Source organism: Petaurus breviceps, unplaced genomic scaffold, assembly GCF_028583685.1.
Source record: "Petaurus breviceps papuanus isolate PSGF00001 unplaced genomic scaffold, PetGlider_PUasm1.0 183, whole genome shotgun sequence".
NCBI classification, from domain to species: Eukaryota; Metazoa; Chordata; class Mammalia; order Diprotodontia; family Petauridae; genus Petaurus; species Petaurus breviceps.
In genome coordinates this window covers 15,524,987-15,546,969 of record NW_027185791.1, presented here as the reverse complement: position 1 = coordinate 15,546,969, position 21,983 = coordinate 15,524,987, and the positions used below count along the sequence as shown (strand labels likewise).

Genomic DNA, 21,983 nt, shown 5'->3' with positions numbered 1-21,983 from the left:
AAGGTACATACGCCCTCCCGGCGTGGCTCCAGCCCCTCAGACGGTCGTGTGGCTTTAAGTTTCCTACCCGCGACCAGAACAGGAACTTGGAGGTTAGCGCTGCCGGGTTATGGCGGTTTCCAGTTGCTGGGCTGCGGGGCTCCGTGACCTCCGCCCGGCTCCTGGGCACTAGCGGCCCGGCTCCTCCGTCTCCGCCCAGCCCAAGGGCCTTTCCCGGGCCCCTTCTCCTGCCGCCAGCGCCGGGGTCCGACGGAGCCGGGGCCGAGGCGCGCGGGGAGCTGCCCGTGCAGCCGCCCAGATGTTCGCCCGCTGACGCCGGCCCTCGAGGCTCGGGGTCGCCGGGGGGCGGCGGCGGCTGCGGCGGCTCCCCGGCGCTGCCAGCGGGGATCATGCACTTGAGTGGGCCCAGGCAGGGAGGGGCAGCTACGAGAGGGAGAAGGGGAGGAGACGGAGGAGGAGGAGGAGAAGGAAGGCCGCGGCCCGAGCTGCCGTTCGGCCCGGGGGCGTATGCTGCCGGGCGGGGGCCCTGCCGCATCTCCCGGGCGCCATGATTCGGCTGGGGCGGGCGCTGCTCCGCCGGCCCTCGTCCTGCCGCCCGGCGCGGGGCAGGGCCCTGCGGGTGCTCGTGGACATGGACGGGGTGCTGGCCGACTTCGAAGGCGGCTTCCTGAAGAAGTTCAGGGCCAGGTACCCGGACAAGCCGTACATCGCGCTGGAGGACCGGAGGGGCTTCTGGGTTTCGGAGCAGTACGGACAGCTGCGAGCCGAGCTGAGCGTGAGTCCGCGGGCCGGCCTGTGCGGGAAGGGCCGGTCCTGCCGTAGCGCAGGGAGGGCCGCGCCCGGACCGCAGGGAGGGCGCTCTCCCGCTACCCCCGGATCCGACCCGTCTTTCCCAGTTTGGGCCTTGGGTGCGAGGCCGATCCCTCCTCCACTTGTCCCACCTTCCGGTTCTGGCAGACAGCTGTCATTCCATGTGCAGCCTGGTCCCAGAGCCCCTTTTGGCCCTCTGCGGCGCGTTCTCCGGCCAGTCACTGCCCTTCCTAGAAATGTGATGCCCAGAACGGAAAATGATGTTCCAGATGTAGGCTGAACCAGAGTGGAAGGGCCACTCATCGCCTAGCCGAGGGGTGGGGAACCTGGGCCCCGCCCTGTGACCGAGTTCAGATTTAGCAGAACAGATCCTTTTACTGAGGGGATTTATTCTGTGAAGTTTGGAAGATCGAGAGGGCCACAGGCTCCCCAGCCCTCATCTAGAGCCTGTGACTCTCTTAAGGCGGCCTAAAATTGCCTGGGAGTGCATCACTGCTTAAGCACAGGAGAGGTTTGCCCGGGAATTAGGAAGACCTAGGTTAAGCCCTGCTTCTGACACATATCAGCTATCCCACCGTGAACAAATGACTTCCCGTCTCAGTGTCCCAGCAAGTTCCCCAAGACTTTAAGGTACAGGCAGTGCAGGTCTGTACCAATGGAGGAAAGTTCTGTATTGAGAGTAACCTGTATGGATGAAATCACCACTTTATCCCTAAAATCAGGATCGCATTAGCGTTTTTGACTGTCGTGTTGCACAGTTATCTCCTGTTGAGCTTATCGTCCACCAGAACCCAGACCTTTTATCTGATTAATTTCTTTGTGCCCATACCTGTTCCATCTCTTGTATTTGTGAAGCAGTTTTTTTGAATCAACATGAAGGCTTTCCATTCATTGCTGTTACATTTCATGATTAGGTTCAACCCAATGTACTTAGCTTCTCAAGAATTTTTTTGAACCTGACTCTTATATTGGGTGTATTAGCTGTTTCACCCAGTTTTGTGCCATCTGCAGATAGAAGGAGAACCATCAGTGACTATCCAAGTCCTTCATAAAAATGTTAAGTAGTACGGGGTCCTGCACAAATTCCCGGGTCTTCCACTTTGACTAATGACAGATCATTAATGACTCTTTTCTGGGTTGGCTATTCAGCTTTATATTCACCTATTTGTACTATTGGCTATCTCTGGGGCGGGCTGGGAGAGGCAGCCAGAGTTAGGAATGGTTTTTCCTTTTTAAAATAAGATTTTATTGTATTTAAAATGTAAAAACAAGCATACAAAAACAGAACCTTGGCCTTTAGTTTGCTGATTTCTGTCTGATTCTTATCTCTACAGCCAGCTCTGCTACTTAGTAACTATACCATCTTTTGACAAGTCACTTTCCCTTCTCTGGGCCTCAGTTTCTTACTCTATAAAATGAAGGAGGGGTGGCTAGGTGGCACGGTGAATAGAGCACTGGCCCTGGAGTCTGGAGGACCTGAGTTCAAATTCAGTCTCAGACACTTCACACAAAAACTAGCCATGGGACCTTGGGCAAGTCACAACCCCAATTGCCCTGCCTTCTCCCCTCCAAAAAGCAAAAAGTAAAATAAAATAAAACGAAGAAGTAAACTTTATTTTTTCAAAAAAATTCTTTATTATAAGGGATGACTCTGTCTCCCTATGACATTTTATAACTTTTGAGACCATTTTTAGTGCCACAGCATAGAACTAATTGCTGTTAAGACAGTTTAAGCTGGGGGAAGAGAAATGTTTAGCTGTGTTTAAAATTGAATGAGTACACATAACAAACATAATTGGTGTTTTTCACATGGGATGTTATTTTTTGTGAATATCATTCAAGGTCACATAGTCCTGTATATCAGACAGAATACAAAATAGTTTTACACTGAAAATGTGATTCTTTTAATCCTGTTCAGAAATAAAAGAATGTTACCTGTTGTATAGATGGGCAGACTCAAGCATATGGAGATGAATAGATTTGCCTGAAGTGCTTTGTGACAGAGAGATAATGAAGAAGACCATAGAAATGAATTGGGAGATGACCCATAACAGTTCACTACTGGTTCCCTGGGAGCTTGGGAATTTCAGAGAAGTCATTATTCTAACTATGGTTGATTACTTCAGGATGGGCCATGTGAATGGCAGAATATATGCTGGTGGAATTGCAGTGTTATCCACCTGGTTCCTTCTCATTCCCAGAATACTTTTCCTGCCTGATTACTGGAAAATTGCAAAATTTTACAAATGAATATGAAATAGTCCCTGCCCTCACGGAACTAAAATTGTATCAGAAAAAACATGTAGGGATCTAAGCAAATACAAAACATATACAAAGTACATACCAGATAATGTCAGGCAGGAATAAGTCCTGTGGGTATCAGGGAGCGGCTGTATTTGGTCATGTTTATGCTGAGTTTTAATAGAAACCAGGGCTTAGAAGAAGCAGAGGAGAGAAGACTTTGTGTGCATTTCAGGCTTGGGGGATGGTTTTTTCGGAGATACAGAGACAGAAGTGGAGAACAGCAAAGGTGCCAAACAGGAGAGTCTGTATCTCATCCTACCTGCAGTCAGGGCTGCCATTGGAACATTTTTGAACAAGATGGTGTGCTCAGACTTTAGACAGTTTTGACACGTGGTTGAAAAATTGATTGAAGAGGGGAGGTATGAGACCACCAAGTTAATGACTAATTCAGTAGACCTCATTATCAAATGCAGTAGAGGGTTCTAGCAGAATAAGGACTGAAAAAAAAAAGGCCATTAGATTTGTTAATTAAGAGAATCGCTTTTCGTTAAGATGGAAAGAAAAGGAAGTATGCATTTACTAAGCTCCTACCATGTGCCAGACACTGTTAAGTACTTTATAAATATCTCATTTGATTCCCACTGTACCCTTGTGATAAAATTATTGTCTCCATTTTAAAGTTGAGAAAACTGTGGCAGACAGAGGTTAAAGTGACTTGCCCAAAGTCACATAGCTAATAAGTATCTGAGGCAGGATTTGAACTCAGATCTACTTGAAGCTAGGCCTAGCACTCTATCCACTGTATCACCCGTCTGCCTCTGCAGATGGAGATATGAAAGGACATAGAGTAGCTCATCTCTCTTATATAAACCCTGGCAAATATATGAAGAGGACTCCAGAAAGACCAAAGATAAATCTGAAAATAATCAGAAGTAACCTCTTCCATTCTGTCCAGAATTAAAAAAAAAAAAATGATCCAAAGGTGGGGAGAGGGGGTATCAAGGTAACTGACACAAGTACAGCTTAATTCAGAAGCTTTCAGAGGCAGAGAGAGGCTGCATGAGGGACCCAGTGCAAACTCTAAGAAGTGAATTAGAAGCTAGAGGAGGCAGGTAGAAGAGTGCCAGGGAAGCCAGCACAAGTTCCTTAAAACTGATCTGAAACCTCCAATACTCTGAAATGACAGGCAGAGTTGCAGGCCAGTACAATCTGTAGTAATTACGGGCTGGAAGCCAGATCCTGGCCCTGGCCTGTAGGAATAGAAGGTGACACAGAACCAGCCTATGGAAATCTCTGTCCAAGGAGGCAGAGCCTAGCTGTGCAATCCTTGGAGCAGAAGACAGGACCATTGCAGAGTCCTGGACGGACACTAGTCCAGGTGGACCATACAAGAGGCCTGAGAATAGCACAATCTCTAATATCCCCTTGGGGCCTATCAGGACACAAATAAGGATTAAAACTAATATATAGTTAGGAATTATGCCAGGAGGAGACAAAGTGGCCAATGCCAGAATCCATCGTTAACCAGGATTGGGTCAAAGGGAGGGCTCTAATTATAGTAATATAATAATTCTATATCAGATCAGCAGACTGGACCACATAGAGGATAGGGTCACACAAGGAGATGCAATGCGTCTGCTAGTGCCAGAGTCCTGGTCTGAGCCATATCCCCAAATTTAAGAACTGAGGCTGAAGATGCAAGTGAATAGAAGAGAACAGCAAACAGTGAAGAAATGCTTCTTTTAGCAGAGAATCCAGCTGGTAAACTCTGAAGAAGAAGATTACCTCAACTACTGCAAGCTGAATCTCAGAGGAAAAAAAATTGGTTTGGCCAGAAGTTTTAGAAAAGGTGCTAGAGGAAATGAAGTAAGAGATTTTAAAAATGGAATTTTAGTTCTGAAGGGGAAAAAATGGAAAGAAGAACAAATAGCTTAGAACAGAAGGTTGGAAATCTTACCTAAGTAGTATGCTCCTTGAAAAATCAAATGGAGTGATCAGTACTCAATTATTCTATGAGAATATTAGAAGGTCAAGTAGAAGAAAATGCAAGGTATCTACTATTAAAAAAAACTCACCTGGAAAACAGGTTTAGTAGAGATACTTTAAAAATCATTGAATACCAATGACCCCTTGAAAAAACCTGAATACCATATGTCAAGAAATCATAAAAGAAAACTGCCCAGCCCTCTTAGAACCAAAGAAAAAATGAAAATTAAAAAAAAAAAATCTACTGGCCATCTCCTGAAACTCCAAACTGAAAATACCTGTAATATCATGGCTAAAAGTAATAAATTCAAAGTAAAAGAAAAAATATACTGTAAGAAAGCAGAAAGAAGTTCAAGTAATATCCACACTCAGCATCACACAAGATTGCGCTGTATCTACTGAAAAGGAGAGAAGACATTGGAATATGTTAATAGAGAAAAGGTAGAGGGTGACAATAGTAGCTGATCCTGCTCACATTACCTGTAAGCGGAAAAATGTATTGTTACTAGAATAGAGGACTTTGAAGCATTCCTGGTAGAAAGACCAGAGCTAAATAGAAACTTTGAAATTCAAATACCAGTGTCAAAAGAAAACTAGAAAGGGAAATACATTTGAGCAGTTGGAAGAGGTCATTAAGCCATGATGAAGTGCTTATATTCTAATAGAGAGAAGAGGCAAGTGTCCCTCCAGAATCCTGATGTCTTTTTTTTTTTTTTTTGACTACGTGATTGCCAGAATCCTGATGTCTTTAAGGGTCACAAAAGGAGTTAAATAAGACAAAAGCAGGTCCTGGGCATACTTTTGTTCTGTTTTGTTGGTTTTAAGAGAGGAAAGAAAAGGGAAGGATGGGAAGGAATACAACTGGAAAGAAGTTAGGAAGATATGGGGAGAACTTGCCATTTCACACATACGGTGTATGTGGTAAGAGAATATGCTAACATGAAGGAAAGATGGGGGAAGTATCTGGTTTAGGACCTCACGGGGATAAGCGTTTATATGGCACCAAGTTATATAATATGCCAGGCATTTGCTCCTCACAACAGCCTTGCTGGGTAGGTGCTGTTATTATTCCCATTTCATAGTTGGGGAAAACTGAGGCAAACAAATGAAGTGACTGCCAAGATCACATGACTATTAAGTGTCTGAGGCTTGATGTGTACTCAGGTCTTCCCGGTTCCAGGCCTCGTGTTCCCTCTACTGTGCCATCTAGTTGCCTCTTAAAGGAGGATTGAGCACACACATACACACAAACACGTGTGTTATTCAGTGTAGAAATACATTATACTCAGCTGTTCAGGAGGACTGGCACCTCTGATCTCAGGGTTTGCCAAACCCTCTTCAGGCTGACAATCCCCTTTGTTGTCTGTTTGGCAGTCCACTCTCACCTGTGGCTCCAAGAAGCTATAGCATGTGCAGCAGTCCTCCCCAGTAAGATGGGCTAAACCAGGTGGAGGGGAACCCATTGGTGGGTTAGGGCAGTGTCTCCCCCAAGCATGTGAATACTTACCCAGTGGAATGGTGGATGAGAATGGTTTGTTCCAATAACCATGAAGTCAGCTGAAACAGGTGCTATAGAGTGCTTAGAGTTTGGTCAGACATCGAAGACACCAAGGTCAACCACTGCATCCTAGGCCATCACTAGTCATCCTGACTTTTGTCTTGCCTCTGAACTTCTGTGACCCTGGAGAGAGAGTGAGTGTGACAGCTTTGTGCGACTCTGCCTCACTTCAGTCCTGTCCAAGCACTAGTTTGGACATCACCCTGCAGTATCGTCGGTCCTCTTCAGAAATGAAGGACAGACAACATTGTACTCGATAGTAATATAAGTGGGTCAGGAAAAGGGAAAGGGGGACAGAAGAGGAAGTTTAATACTCATGAGTAAAACAAACTTCAACTTTAGATGCTTGATCATAAATGAGGTATTTATTTAAAAAGAGAGAAAGAAAATATAAGGGAGTCTGGGTTTGGTGAAGAAAGGAGAGACGGCAGTAGGAACAGCCATTTCACTTATAGAGGACTGGACTTCATCAGGGGTTTTTTTGTGCTTTTTTTACACCCTTCTTCATAAACAAGAAGGAAAAATTATGAGAGGGTAGATTGATATAAAATTGAAAAACTGTGATGGTGAGTGTGAATGGCATGGACTCATGAGAGGTGGGTAGGAGAAAGCAAAATCGAATAATATACTGAATTCTTGAAATGTGAAGATTAATTTAATACTCAAGTAGATATTTGATCACATTGATTTGAGAATTGCCCTCCAAAGCCTCATAGTTCAACTCAGCCCTGCCTGGATTAGAATGTGTGTCTTCTCCAAAGTTTAACCACAGGAGGTCCACCCAACATGCTAGAGACCTTTGTTATATTCTCTGGATGGACATCCAGGGGCACCAGTGGAACATTCTGACTGTCTACCTGTCATTCCTCACTCTTGCCATGTGACCAGCCACTCTCCTTCTGTCATACTATTTCTTGATACGTCCTTTACTTCTGTTCTTCAGAATTTCTTGTTGGTTGTATGTTACAACCTGTTCAGACCCATTGGGTAAATTTTCATTGCCCTCTGTGTGATGTTTATCTTTAGTTCTGTAGATGAAGTTGTGTGTACCGGTCTTCCAGTAAAATGTTTGTATTGAAAAGATAGGCCTTAGTGTTATGGGGATTGTGAGGGTCAGTAAGAGTGCTGTGCAGTTTCTCCAAAGCCATCCAGCCCTCTTTCAGCTATGGACCCACCTCTTTGTCCATTTGTACTATCCCAGATGAACATACTGCTGAACAAAGTCTAGAGATAGTCCGTTCAGATGCCTATTAGAATCTGGGCAGTCGATCTCCTTCCTCTGTTTGGGTTTTCTCACGCGGATGGCCATACCAAACTCCATTGAGTGATTATGGATCTTTTTCAGGAGGCCCTTCAGTCTTGGGACTTGATGTAATCTTGCAATGTCCTCCATAAATAGGAGCATCTGGAGGACCTTTCTACACACGGGAAATCTTCCTACTACCTTTATCTCCCCTATCACTGTGGCACCTACTTTTAGTGAGCAGACATTGCTGCTTTATACCTCTCCTGATGTTTGTTATCAGAGGATTACATCTAATCAGGACTCCTAAATGATTTTGCTCTGTGATGAGAGACATGTTGTGAAAGAGGCTGTTAATGTTTTTGTCCTGACAAGTTGGATGTTCGTTGTTGCTGAAATCAACAAACAAACACAGAGGATTTTATCTTCTATGCATCTTTAGGCCGTTGTGAAATGGTAAACGTGTGGATGGTTGTTCATTATGACTTGTGAAAGCCTGCTTATTCTCTCCTAATACCCACCCTGAAGATGCCCTCAGTTGATTTATAGAGGATCTGCTTAAAGATTTTGTGTAGACAGGAGAGTAGGCATATTGGTTGATAGTTATTGCTGTTCTCTCAGTCACCTTTCTAGGGGCATTACCAAGGTTTGAGTTTGTTCTATATCTTTAATATCTTGCTGTCTTTCAGATTCCTTGTTTATTAGTTCTATGCCCTCACAATTATATGTTCCCAACTATCAACTCCTCTCTGCATATTGGATACAATCTGGCTGCTTTTCCCTTACTCTGTGTTTTAGAGCCATTTCTGCTTCCTTTCTAAGCACATTAGGAGCTGTGATGTTAAGGTCCAAGTGTGGTGGTTCCCTATCCTTAGAAAAAATTGGTTGAAATGGTTTTTGCAAATCTTTTCCATTTTTCTTCTTTCTGTAGTTCTCTTTCATTTTCATCCTTGAATATCCTTGGAATTACTTTGCTTAGTTGGATATTTTTGCCAAACTTTCTTTAAACTGTTTTTTTCTTCTATTGCTTCTTTCCGCTTTATGAGATATAATACTCCTTATAATTTGTGCACTATCATAATGATTTTTACAGACCAATTTATATTCTAATGTAGTGTTACCTTTGACCACTATCTCTCTCTCTCTCTCTCTCTCTTTTTTTGGAGGGGGGAAGATAGGGCAATTGGGGTTAAGTGACTTGCCCAAGGTCACACAGCTAGTTTTGTGTGTGTTGTGTCTGAGGCTGTATTTGAACTCAGATTCTCCTGACTCCAGGGCTTGTGCTCTATTCACTGCACCACTTAGCCGCTCTGTATCTCTCTTCTTTTGACAGATACTATTTGCTGACTAAGGTGTGAAGGCTCTTTTGGTTTCTCTGTAGCAGTTAATTTACATTGGTTTAACTGCTGGATGAAATTATTATAGTTGGTATCACTGTCTTTTCTATTGTCCATTTCTCCTTTTTCATTTTCTTTTTTTTTTTTAATTAATTTGTTTATTTACTTTTAGTTTACATCGTTCACTTCCATAATCCCTTGAGTTTCAGATTTTCTCCCCCCACCCCCACCCATGGCAGCATGCAGTCAAACATAGGATCTACAAATACCTTCACATTACACATTAGTCAGGTTGTAAAGAAGGATTATAACCACTGGAATGAACAATGGGAAAGAGGAAACAAAACAGGAAAAAGAGAGAGAGCCGGGAGTTTGCCTCAGTCTGCATTCAGACTCCTCAGATCTTTCTCTGGATGTGGATGTCCCTTTCCATCATGAGTCTTTTGGAGTTGTCTTATAACCCTGCATTGCTGAGAGGAGCCCAGTCTGTCAAGGTTAGTTGTCACACATATGATGTGTCTGTGATTGTGTACAGATTTCTCCTGGTTCTGGTCTTCTCACTCAACATTAGTTTATATAAGTCTCTCCAGATTATTTGAAATCCATCTGCTCCTCGTTTCTTATGGCACAATAGTATTCCATTACATTCATATACCACAACTTGTTCAGCCATTCCCCAATTGATGGGCATCCCCTTGATGTCCAATTCTTTGCCGCCACAAAAAGAGCTACTATAAACATTTTTGTACATACAAGTCCTTTTCCCACTTCTATGATCTCTTTGGGATACAGCCCTAGAAGTGGTATTGCTGGGCCAAAGGGTATATATGCATTTATTTATACTCCTTTGGGCATAGTTCCATATTGCTCTCCAGAATGGTTGAATCAGTTCACAACTCCACCAGCAATGTATTAGTGTTCCAATTTTTCCACATCCTCTCCTGTATTTATCATTTTCCTGTTTTGTCATTTTAGCCAATCTGACCAGTGAGATGTAGTACCTCAGAGTTGTTTTGATTTGCATTTCTCTAATCAATAGTGATTTAGAGCATTTTTTCATGTACTTATAGATATCTTTAATTTCATCCTCTGAAAACTGCCTGTTCATATCCTTTGACCATTTATAAATTGGTATTCTTATAGATTTGACTCAATTCTTTGTATATTTTAGAAATGAGGCCTTTATCAGAGACACTGGTTGTGAAATTCTTTCCCAATTTCCCACTTCCCTCTTAATCTTGGTTACATTGGCTTTATTTGTACAGAAACTTTTCAGTTTAATGTAATCAAAATGATCCATTTTGCAATGCTCTCTACTTCTTGTTTCATCCTAAAATCTTCCCTTTTCCATAAATCTGACAGGTAAACTATTCCTTGCTCTCCCAGATTGCTTACGGTATCAGCCTTTATACATAGATGCTCCACCCATTTAGATTTGATTTTGGTATGTACTGTTAGATATTGGTCTATGCCCAGTTTCTGCCATACTATATTCCAGTTTTCCCAGCAGTTTTTGTCAAATAGTGAGTTCTTATCCCCAAAACTGGGGTCTTTGGGTTTATAAAACAGTAGATTACTATATTCATTGACTGCTGAGTATACCCAATATGTTCCATTGATCCACTGTTCTGTTCCTCAGCCAGTACCAAGTAGTTTTGATGACTGCTGCTTTATAGTACAGATTGAAATTTGGTATGGCTAAGCCACCTTCCCTAGCTCCTTTTCCATTTTCAATGCTTGTTTAAATGTCCACGTTAAATCTTTTTTTACTCCATCTCTTTTTTTAAATTAGAATTTCTTCTTCTTGTCAACTCTGAAAATGACTGTACCCAAACCACTGATTCAGTGACAACTTACTTATAAATCTTTTCTTGTCCTTTAAAATGTCAGTTTTGAGGCAGCTAGAAGGTGAAGTGAATAGAGCACCAGCCCTGGAGTCAGGAGGACCTGAGTTCAAATACAGCCTCAGACACTTGACACACTTACTAGCTGTGTGACGTTGGGTAAGTCACTTAACTCCAATTGCTTTGCCTTCCCCCCTCAAAAAAAATAAAAATAAAATGTCAGTTTTCCATCTTTATGCTTTTATTTGGTGCTTGCCAAGTCCAGCATCTCCCATTTGCTTTTTTGAAGACCAGTGTTCATGATATTAAAGGCATGGGGCTTCTTTATAAGTCTTTAACTTCTCTCATTTCTTTTTTCTTTTTCTTTTTTTTTTTTTGTAGGGGGCAAGGCAGGGCAATTGGGATTAAGTGACTTGCCCAAGGTCACATGGCTAATAAGTGTTAAGTATCTGAGCCTGGATTTGAACTCAGGTCCTCCTGACTCCAGGGCCAGTGCTCTATTCACTGTGCCACCTAGCTGCCCAACTCATTTCTTTTTCTTGAACCATCCTTTCTCATGTGTTTCTTCCTAACCTTATAGTTTCTCATTTTTGCATTGAAGTTATCAAGTATCAGAGTGTATTTAGGGTATTAAGTTTTTAGTAGAATTTCTCCCTCATTTAGTCCTTAGCAACTCATGCTGGAATGGAAATTGCAATTCTTTTCATGGAGGTCTTTTTGCAAATATTTATCTTCAGTTCTGTAATATGTGATGACCAAATATCCAATGAAATAGTATTTCTTACAACTTTGGGGTCTATAATAAAACCTGCTCTACCAACTCCCTTCTTTGCCTCTCAGAGGAGTGCCTTAGAAGCAGCCGTCTTTGTATTTAGCTACAATGTCCTTCTTTGGGTTTTATTTATAGCCAGAGTAACAAGATTGATACTCTTCAGCTCCTTCAGCTGCATGTCCTCTTGTGGATCATTGGACAAGGATCTCACATTCACAGTATCAACAGTCAAATGAAAGTTTCTTGATAGTCTAAAAACATTGTGATTCATAATTCCCTCTTCCCCTTTTCCCACATTTCTCAGCCTCAGTCACTACAGAAGCATCAGGGAGATACATGGAGCTGATGGCTATGTAAAAGTTTTTCTTTGTTTCATAGATTGCTGTGTCCAAAAAAGATTTATCACAGGATGAACAGCTTACTGGTGATGCTCTCTCTGTGATTAGCAAAGTCGATCCTTGGAAAACAGATTTGGTTTATTTTCACACAGAGGTCTGTGACACACAATGAGGGACTGAAAGTTTTAAAACCATTGAACTAGTAAATAAAACTAGTAGCTGTTTAAAAAAAACACATAAAAGATAAACTATTAGCTAATGTGATATAAAAAGGAAGACTAAATTGGTAGTATAAAAATTAAAAATAATTTACAACAAATGAACAGGAAATAAAGCAAATTGTTAGTGACTATTTTGCATAATAATATGTTGACAACACTGATAACATAAATGGATGAATATTTAAGAAAATGATATGTCTAGATTAACATAACAAGAAATCAAGGACTTAAATAATATAATTTAAGAAAAAGAAACTGAACAAGCCATAATGGAATTCCGAAAGGAAAAAAATTCAAAGAGCACATAGATTTGTAAGCAAATTCAATATTCAAAGAACAATTAATTCCAATATTATATAAATTCTTTGCAAAAATATGGAAAGGAAATATACTACCAAACTTTGTATATGGACCTGATACCTAAACTAAAGAAAGACAAAGCAGATGCAATGACATGAATTTCCCAGAATATCCACCTCCTTGATGGGTTTCTTCTATTCATCCATTCTTCCCCACTGACATTGTGGGAGAGTATGACCCAAGGTTATAGGCATACTCTTATGTTTATGTTTATTTTGCTTTCTGTGTAGTAAATACTTAATGATTAATAGTAAAAAAAAAAAAAAGATAAGAATGTTACGTGCCAATACTTGTAATGAATGTTAACATTTATTATTGAATAAAATATTGGCAAAGAAGCTACACCAACTTATCAGAAAATTATATGCTATGATCAGGTTGATATTTGCCAGGAATATAAGATTGATTCAATATTAGGAAAACTATAAACATGAGAGATCATATTAATGACAAGTGTAATAAAATAATTATGATGCAGAAAAGCCTTTTGACAAAATACAGTGTACCTTTCTGTTAAAAATATTGAAAAACATGAATAAATAGACTGGTACTTAATATAGTAAACAGTAACAAGCTAAAACTAAGAGCTAATATTTTTTGTAAAGGCTAGAAGTCTTTCCAATAACATCAGAGCTAAAGCAAAACTGTTCATTGTCAGAACTATTATTTGATATAGTTCTAGAAACACTACCTATAGATAGTAGATAGGGAAAAGAAATTAAGTGAATAGGCATATGCTTTTTGCTGATAACATGATGGTTTACTTAAAGAACCCTAGAGAGTCAACTAAAATTAAAGGAAATAATAGCTTAAGCACAAATTAGCAGGCCGTCATCAATTAACAAACATTTTTTATCAGTAAATTACCAAGTATTTATTAAGTGCCTTCTGTGTGCTAGGCATTTTGATAGGTACTAGAGATATAAATACTATGAAGGAAATAGTCTAGGCTTTCAAGGAGCTTACATTCTATAATATTTTATTATAAAATAAACCAACAAAGCCTTTGTCTGTATTACCATCAAAATTCAACTAGAAGAGATAAAGAAATTCCTCTCAAAATAATTATAGAACATATAAAACAACTGGGAGTTCCTAGATCGTGACACACATAGGAAATGCATGTAGCTCTAAATGCATGTAGTTATGGCTACAAAATGCTCTTTATGGAAGTAGGGACAGATTTAAATAATCAGAGGCCTCTTTATTGACCACAGTTGAGCCATGCCAACATAACAGACATGACAATACTACTTTACAGATTCAATGCCATACCAATCAAACCAACCAAAAGGTTGTTCTGTAGAATTAGAAAAAAATAACAAAGAAATTGATATGGAGAAACAAAACACCAAGAATCTCAAGGCAAATAATAAAATAAATGTAAAGGACCAAATAGTATCTGATCTCACACTACCTCCAAGCAATATTCACCGAAGCTTCTTGGTACAGGTTAAAAAATAGAAAAGTTGGTTAGTGGAACAGATTAGGTACATAGCACCAAGAAGCATTTGAACATAGTAACATGTTCAAATAGACACTAACTATTGGGACAAAGATTCACTATTCAACAAAAACTGCTGGGAAAGTTGGAATTTGACCTTCTAGAAATTAGATTTAAATCATTTCATATAATCTACTGCAGTAAACTTCAAAATAGATATGTGAGCTAGGTATAAGTTCACATCATTAATAAGAGGAACAGGAAAGGAAATAATTTTCATTAACTATGGATAGGGGAGATCACAAGAGAAAAATAGGCAGTTTTCATTATATAAATTAAAACGTTTCTGCACAAACAAAATCAATGCAGGTAAAATTAGAAAGAAATTAGTTAACTGGGAAAAAGTCTTTATAGCAATTCTCTCTGGTAAAGATCTTGTATCCAAGATATTTAAGAAACTGATTCAGGAATATTAAGAATGACAGCCATTCACCAAAGGCTACATACAGACAGTTCTCAAAGGAATAAATCAAGTTATCAAGCTTATATAAAAAATGCTCCAAATAACTAATAATTAGAAAATTTCAAATTAACCCTGATGTTCTACCATATCCCTATCAGGTTGGCAAAAATGACAAAAAAGGGAAATTACAATTATTGGAGGAGCTGCAGGAAGACGAACATACTAATGCACAGTATTGTTGATGGCGTTGTGAATTCATAGAGCCATCCTTGAAAGCAGTTTGGAACTATATCCTTAAAGTCACTAAATTGTACATAGTCTTTGACCCTGGGATACCACTGCTAGGCCTGGATTCTACAGAGACCAAAGAAAGAAGAAAAGGACCTATATGGATAAAAATATTCATATAAGCTCTTTTTTTTTTTTTTGGTTATACCAAAGAACTGAAAACAAAGGGAGAACCTATCAGTTAGGAAATGGCTGAACAAATTATTGTATATGAATATAACATCACTGTGTAGCAAAAAATAACAAAAGGGTTAGTTTCTGAGAAGCCTTGTTCAAACTGCTGTGGAGTGAAGTGAGCATGATCAGGAGAAGAATTTTTATTAGTAACAACAACACTTTAAAAAAAAAAAACAATTTAAAGCACATAAGAATTCTGACCAATGAAATGACCAACTGATTCCAGAGGATCGAAGATAGGAGATGAAGCAAGTTACCCACCTCCTGACAATGGGGTGATGGACTCAAGGTGTGAACTGGTACAGAATGGAGTTAGTGGAACTGGGAGAACAGTTTATTCAGTGACTAAAACATGGTAAAGAGAAACAGCTGTGAAAGACTCAGAAACTCTGGTCACTGCAGTAACCAATCACGACTCCAAAAGACTGATGAAGAATCTTACTTCCCTTCTCTTGGCAGAGAGGTGATGGGTTAGAGGTACAGAGTCAGATATCCATTTTCAAACATAGGCAATGTATGAACACCTCTTTGTTATAATGGTGGCCTTTTAATTTTTTGGTGAGGAGAAAGGATTGTATTGTGGAGGTTTGGGAATAGTGATAGTGATACTAAAAAAAGTTGGCAGGAAAGAAGCATTAATCAGTCAAATAAACGAGCACAAGAGAGCACAGGGAAATTTGGGGGAAAGGATTCAGACAGGGCAGCATTGGAACTACTTTGTTAAATTTGAAATATACAGAAAATTTCATTAGCATTTTGATACATTACCAACAAAGACCTGCAAGAAGAGATATTAATAGTTAATTCATGTAAAAGACTGTAGACTGTATAAAATACGTAGGAGTATATCTGCCAAGACAAACCCAGGAACCATATGAACATAATTACATAATGCTTTTTATACAAATAAAGTCAGATTTAAATAATTGGAGAAATGTTAATTGTTCATGGGTGGGTTGAGCCAATATAATAAAAATAACCATCCTACCTAAACTAATATGCTTATTCAGTGCCATCTCAATTAAACTACCAACAGTATTTTATTGAGCTAGAAAAAATGATAAAATTAATTTGGAAGAACAAAAAGTCAAGAATATCAAAGGAATTAATGAAAATAAATTTAAAGGAGGGAAATGTAACAATACCAGATCTTAAACTGTATTATAAGGTGGTAATTATCAAAACTATCTGCTACTGGCTAAAAAATAGAATGGTAGATCAGTGGAATAGAGTAGGTATACAGTACACAGTAGTAAATGACTATAGTAAACTTGTGTTTGATAAATGCAAAGATTTAAGCTTTTAGGATAAGAACTCATTATTTGTTTAAAAAATTGCTGGGAAAACTGGAAAGCAGAAAATGTGTAGGAAATATCTTACACTGTTTGTCAAGATAAGGTCAAAATGGATACATGATCTAACCAGAGGTGGGGAACCTGTGACTTGGAGGCCACATGTGGCCCTGTAGGTCCTCAAGTGTAGCCCTTTGACTGAATCTAAACTTCATGTACAAATCCCCTTACATAAAGAGAGATATCATAAGTAAATTAAAAGAGCATGGAAAATATTGCCTATCAGACTTATGGATGAGAAGAATTTATGAATAAATGAGATAGAGAGCATTGAGTGGTATAAAATGGATAATTTTGATTACATTAAGTTAAAAAGGTTTTGTACAAATTAAACTAATGTAGCCAAGATCAGAAGGAAAGCAGAAAATTGAGAAAAAAATTTATAGTTAATTTCTCTGGTAAAGACCTCATAAATATATAGAGAACTGAGCCAAATTTAATTTACAAAAGTATGAGTCATTCCCCAATCAATAAATGGTCAAAGGATATAATGGGCAGTTTTTGGAAGAAGAAATCAAAGCTATGTATAGTTTATATGAGTAAATGCTCCAAATTATTATTGATTAGAGAAATGCAGATTAAAACAGTCCTGAGGTATCATCCCACATCTATCAGATTGGCTAAAATGATAAAAGAGGAAAATGACAAATATTAGAGGGGGTGTGGAAAAATCGGGACACTGATACACTCTTGGTGGAATTATGAACTGATCCAACCATTTTGGAATTATGCCCAAAGAGTTATGCAGCTGTGTATGCCCTCTAACCCAGATGACTATTAGGTTTGTTTCCTGTGGTGATCATGGGAAAAGGAAAAGAACCTATATATTTTAAAGTTTTTACAGGAGCTCTCTTTGTGGTGGCAAAGAACTGGAAAATGAGGGGACGCCCATCAACTGGGGAATGGCGAAATAAGTTGTGGTATATGATTGTAATGGAGTACTATTGTGCTGTAAGGAATGACAAGCAGGTTGGCATTAGGAAAACCTAAAAAGTCTGGTATGAAATAATGCAGAGTAAAACGGACAGAAACAGAAGAACTCTGTATAGAGTAACAGTAATGTTGTTCAAAGAGTGTCTCTGAATAAGCATCAACTATGAAGGAGAATGTTATCCACCCCAGAGAAGGAAGTGTGTGTTGTATGGTCACACGCACACACACACACACACACACACACACACACACAAATGTTGGCTTTGTCTAATTCGAGGTTGGAAGAGAGGGAAGGAGACAAGTTGGAATTCAAAATTTAACCAAAAAAATTGTTTTAAAAAGAGAACTTTTAAAAAAGAGAACTACATAGGAAATAGTTGAATGTAATAGGTAAGATACAAAAAGGAGAGAACAAAGAAGAGAGAACACAGGCTTTATGATTCCGCTTTATCATTACAGTGGGGCGCATTGTTCGGGCAGATTTAACCTGGGGCATAGCATTTCTGTCTGGCAACAAGGGATCAACTTGACATAGTGAAAAGAACCCTGGAGATATGGTTCTCATGCCAGTCCTGCCTCTAGATTGCTGTGGATCATTGATTCCTTTGCACCTTTGGGAATCTTTGGTGCCCAGCCCACCAGTGCCAGTCTCATTCTGCCCATCCCTCTTGGCTGGTCCACATGGGACCCTGCCATGAATATGATTCCTCCCTAGAAGGAGGCTCAGAACCAATACAAACATCAGCCTGACACCCAAACCCAAATATTGTGACTTCTGTGAGTGGAGAGCTGGGGACCTGTCTGTGCCATCTTTATGCTAGCACGTTTTCTTGATCTCCTGGCAGATGGAAACTCAGATGACTGAGTCTTATTTTCAAGGACATTGCAGTGTGGGGAATAGAGGAGAAGAGCTGGGGGCCCTAAGCAGTAACTGGCTTATCTTCCCCTCTCAGGAGAAAGCTATCAGCATTTGGGAGTCAAAGAATTTCTTTATTGAACTTGAACCTCTGCCAGGGGCCGTGGAAGCTGTGAAAGAGATGGCCAGCTTAGAAAAGTAAGTTTATCTCCCTGCTCATGCTGCAGCCTCTTATACCTCCTCCCTCCCCTGCACCTCTGCTTTCCTCCTGCTGACTGGTTTGTGAGAGCCCCTGGGGTCTTCGCTCCTTTTCTTGCTTTTCCCCTCCTCTCCCCAGCAGTAGACCAGTTGAACTTTCAAGGCAAGAATTCTAACTGAATATAATATTGATTCCATTTGGGAGGTTTTTCCTAATCTCACATCTGGAGAATATTCTCATGTTATATATTTTTTTGATGTTATAGTTTTGTTCCATTGCAGTAGTTTTGGAAAACTTCTAGGGTGCCTCTACACATAGTTGATGGGTGCTTTTTTTTTTCCAGTTGCTAAAATATTGATTGGGGCTTTGTTGTGGGTAGCAACTACACGATCTCTTTTCATTTACCAAATGGCTTTAATCATAAAAGATGTTCACTTGATCTGAACGTCGAGGGCAGCTGGTAATTTCAAGAGGTAGCAATGAAGAAGGAAGGAAGGCATGGGGCACGGATGGTATGCTTGGGAGTGAGTAGGTCAGTTTGGCTAGAAGCTAAGATAGAGTGTGTGAGACAGAATCATATGAAATCAGTCTGGAAGGAGAAATTGGAATCAGCCTGTGAAGTTCTTCAAATGCTAAAGAGAGGCAGGAAGGAGCCATTTCCCAGCAAAAATGGAAAAAAAATGAGTAACAGGGAAAAGCTAATCATAGCTATTGGGATGGCTTAGAATTTTTTCTTCTCTTTGTCTCCTTCTATCTACAGCACGGATGTGTTCATCTGCACAAGCCCTATCAAGAAATATGAGTACTGTCCTAATGAGAAGGTAAGACATAGACCTTCCAAGGAGGGAGACTTGAGTTTGCAGCACACTTGCCTTTCCCCCAAGTTGGTGGGTTTGGGCTCAGCTCCTTCATTTGACTGTTAGGCCCCTACATTCTCCAGGGTAAGTCAGCTGCAGTATGTACTCTGGGAATTCCTTACAGCTTCATGCAGGGGAAAGGGGGTATTCTTTCCCACCCAGTGTATAGTCATTGTCCTCCAGACAGCACTTTGGGAGTAGAGAAATCAGATCCCGGGGATCGAGTGTCAGGAAAAACTGACCGTACAATATTGGTGTTTGGATCCCACTGGATGTTACCATAATTGGCTTTGCTGTGCTGTGGGATTTACTTGCCTTCAGTAATCGAAAGAAGGGTGCTAATGGACCTCTCCTTTCTTCCCGTTTCTTTTCTAGTATGCCTGGATAGAGAAGCATTTTGGCCAGGAGTTTCTGGAGCAAATTGTGCTCACACGGGATAAGACTGTGGTCTCTGGAGACCTCCTTATAGACGACCGACCAGATATAACAGGTAAAGGACGTCTGCAGGAGAGGGAACGCTTTGGGTTCAGGAGCTGGGACTTATTCCCAAAGGCCTGGTTCCCATCCTTTTCCTTTTATGTAGGGTTTCCCTACTTCCTGTCAGCTACCAATTATCAAGTGCTTGCTCTCTGTCCAGCACTGTGTCAGGCACAGTAAATAAGATCTGATTCTTGTCCTTTACTTTATGTACGACAGCATGGTGGGGTGCTTGGATTTCAGAGACCAGGGTTCATATCCAGGCCTTAAGAACTTGGGCAAGTCGCCTTAGTTTCCGCACTTGTAAAATGGGAAGGTCAGATTCCATCTCCAATCTCAGCCTAAATTGTACGAACTATAATCTTATTGAGAAGACAGTACTTAAATTCTGTATAGGATAATGGAAAGAGAACTGAATTGGTAGTGAGGAGACCTAAGTTTTAGTAATAGCACAGTCATTGTGTGACCTTGAGCACATCATTTAAACCTTCTAGGCCTTAATTTATAAAATTGTAAATGTAAAGTAAGTAAATTGTAAATGTGAATAAAATAAATAAAAAAATAAAAATTGTAAATGTAAGTGTAAGTGTAAAGTAAGTGGGCTTGGCCTAGATCAGGGGTGCCTAATCCTTTCTTGTGCCACAGCCTGGTGAAGCCTGGAGACCCCTTCTCAGAATAATGTTTTGAAGTAGTTGAAGGATACACTAAATTTCAATTAGAGGTTAATGAAAATAAAGATGAATTTTTCCCCCTCCTCCATCCATGTTCACAGACCCTCTAAAATACATTCCCTGGTTCCCAAGGGGGTTAAAACCCCAGGTTGAGAACCTTGACTTAGATAATTCCTAAAGGGAATCCAGCTCTAATATCCTAAGCTTCTGCAGACGAGAGGAGTAAACAGCTGTATGTAATGGAGTTCTCCGGACTATTGCTTGGTCGTCATAGAAGGGACAGGTTGGGAAAGCGGCTGTGATGTGTGTTGGGGGATAGGATGGCTATCAAACTGCCCCCCTCCCAGTGGGATCCTTGGGCACAGCTCACAAAGCTCCTTCTTCCTTCCCCCATCCTCAGGGGCTGAGCCAAACCCCAGCTGGGAGCACATCCTCTTCACCGCCTGCCACAACAGACACCTCCAGCTGCAGCCGCCCAACCGGAGGCTGCATTCATGGACTGATGATTGGAGAGCAATCCTGGACAGCAAGCGCTTCTCACCACCCTGGACTCTCCCTCCTTAAAGGGACAGGCCCCTTCTTCTCTGGGATGTGGAAGATGTCCTAGGCCTGGGATCAAGCTGGGGTGGGGTGGGGAAAAGAAGGGAGGGTGGGGGGGGGGTGAGTGGCTTCCTTTGCAACGTTACTAAGAAGAATTGGAGCTGGGAACTTCCTCATAAGAGAGGAAGTAGCTCAGAATTGCCCACCCCAGGCTCTGGAAGCAAAGGAGATTGGACTCAGTAAGCATCTGAGTCTACCACATGCTGGGCCCAGCTACTCTGTGGGCCCCTTCACGCACATCTCCTTCCCCACTGTCCTACCCAGGCTGTTTTTGTAAATTAGACTCTTAGCATATGCCAAGAAGGGAAGTTTTTACTCTTGCCTTTTGGTGTCACTTCAATAGAGGTTTGTCATTTGAACATAGAGATCTATCCCCTGCCCTTGCCCCACACTTGAGGTTGCTCAAGTGTAGAATATTTGCCTATCATTTACTCAAAGAGTATGACGTGCCCATAAAGGCCCAACAAATCCAATTTCAAGCTAGTGGGTTTTTGTGGCTGACATCTGGATGGGAAGAGGGTGAGGGGTCAGTCGTGGATTAACAATGGATGGTGAGCTGTCCCTTGCCCCTTCCCGCAACAGGTTCATCCCCAGACAGGTTTTGATAGGTCCCGGGAGGCATGGTCTTATCTGTCTCCAATGTTTTTCCACTTTGACTCTATTCTTTTTATGTCCGCGTCCTTTTCCCAGTGGCTTGGGGTCAAGGTGTGCTGTTGCTATTTCGTCATTTTGCATTTTTGGAGGAAAGAGAGTTGGCGGGGTTGGGGAGACACTGTAAGTCTTACAACCACATTGGGCCCCTCTCTCTCCTACGTGTCCAGGATGTGGGACTTGGGGCTTCTTTCCTTGGCCTTAGAGCAGCCTGTGGCACTATAGGGGAGTCCCCAGGTGTCTGGGTTTCTGAGGCTGGTAGGTTTGAAGGCCCTCACCACCCCCGATCTGTTTTTCCTCAT

At 40.9% G+C, this 21,983-nt stretch overlaps 1 protein-coding gene across 2 annotated transcripts; it reads left to right on the top strand.

Moving 5' to 3' along the window:
- Nucleotides 1-320: 320 nt before the first annotated feature.
- NT5M (5',3'-nucleotidase, mitochondrial) lies at nucleotides 321-21,503 on the top strand. Of its 2 annotated transcripts, XR_011168273.1 has the most exons (6): nucleotides 366-775; nucleotides 18,324-18,424; nucleotides 19,186-19,246; nucleotides 19,658-19,772; nucleotides 20,831-21,060; nucleotides 21,096-21,503. XR_011168273.1 is itself a non-coding variant. In XM_069087907.1 (5 exons), the coding sequence occupies exons 1-5, from the start codon at nucleotides 548-550 to the stop codon at nucleotides 20,992-20,994; spliced, it is 669 nt and encodes a 222-aa protein (XP_068944008.1). In that variant the 5' UTR covers nucleotides 321-547; the 3' UTR covers nucleotides 20,995-21,503. The 2 variants fall into 2 exon arrangements, 1 of the variants encoding a protein (XP_068944008.1); XM_069087907.1 differs by having other exon boundaries at nucleotides 321-775; nucleotides 20,831-21,503.
- Nucleotides 21,504-21,983: the final 480 nt, after the last annotated feature.

Bases quoted from the DNA above. Each gene is read 5' to 3' on its own strand.
- NT5M (XM_069087907.1), top strand. From the start codon at position 548: ATGATTCGGCTGGGGCGGGCGCTGCTCCGCCGGCCCTCGTCCTGCCGC. The intron at 18,425-19,185 runs GTAAGTTTATCT...TTCTATCTACAG, and splicing joins GAGATGGCCAGCTTAGAAAA to CACGGATGTGTTCATCTGCA. The intron at 19,247-19,657 runs GTAAGACATAGA...TTTCTTTTCTAG, and splicing joins AGTACTGTCCTAATGAGAAG to TATGCCTGGATAGAGAAGCA.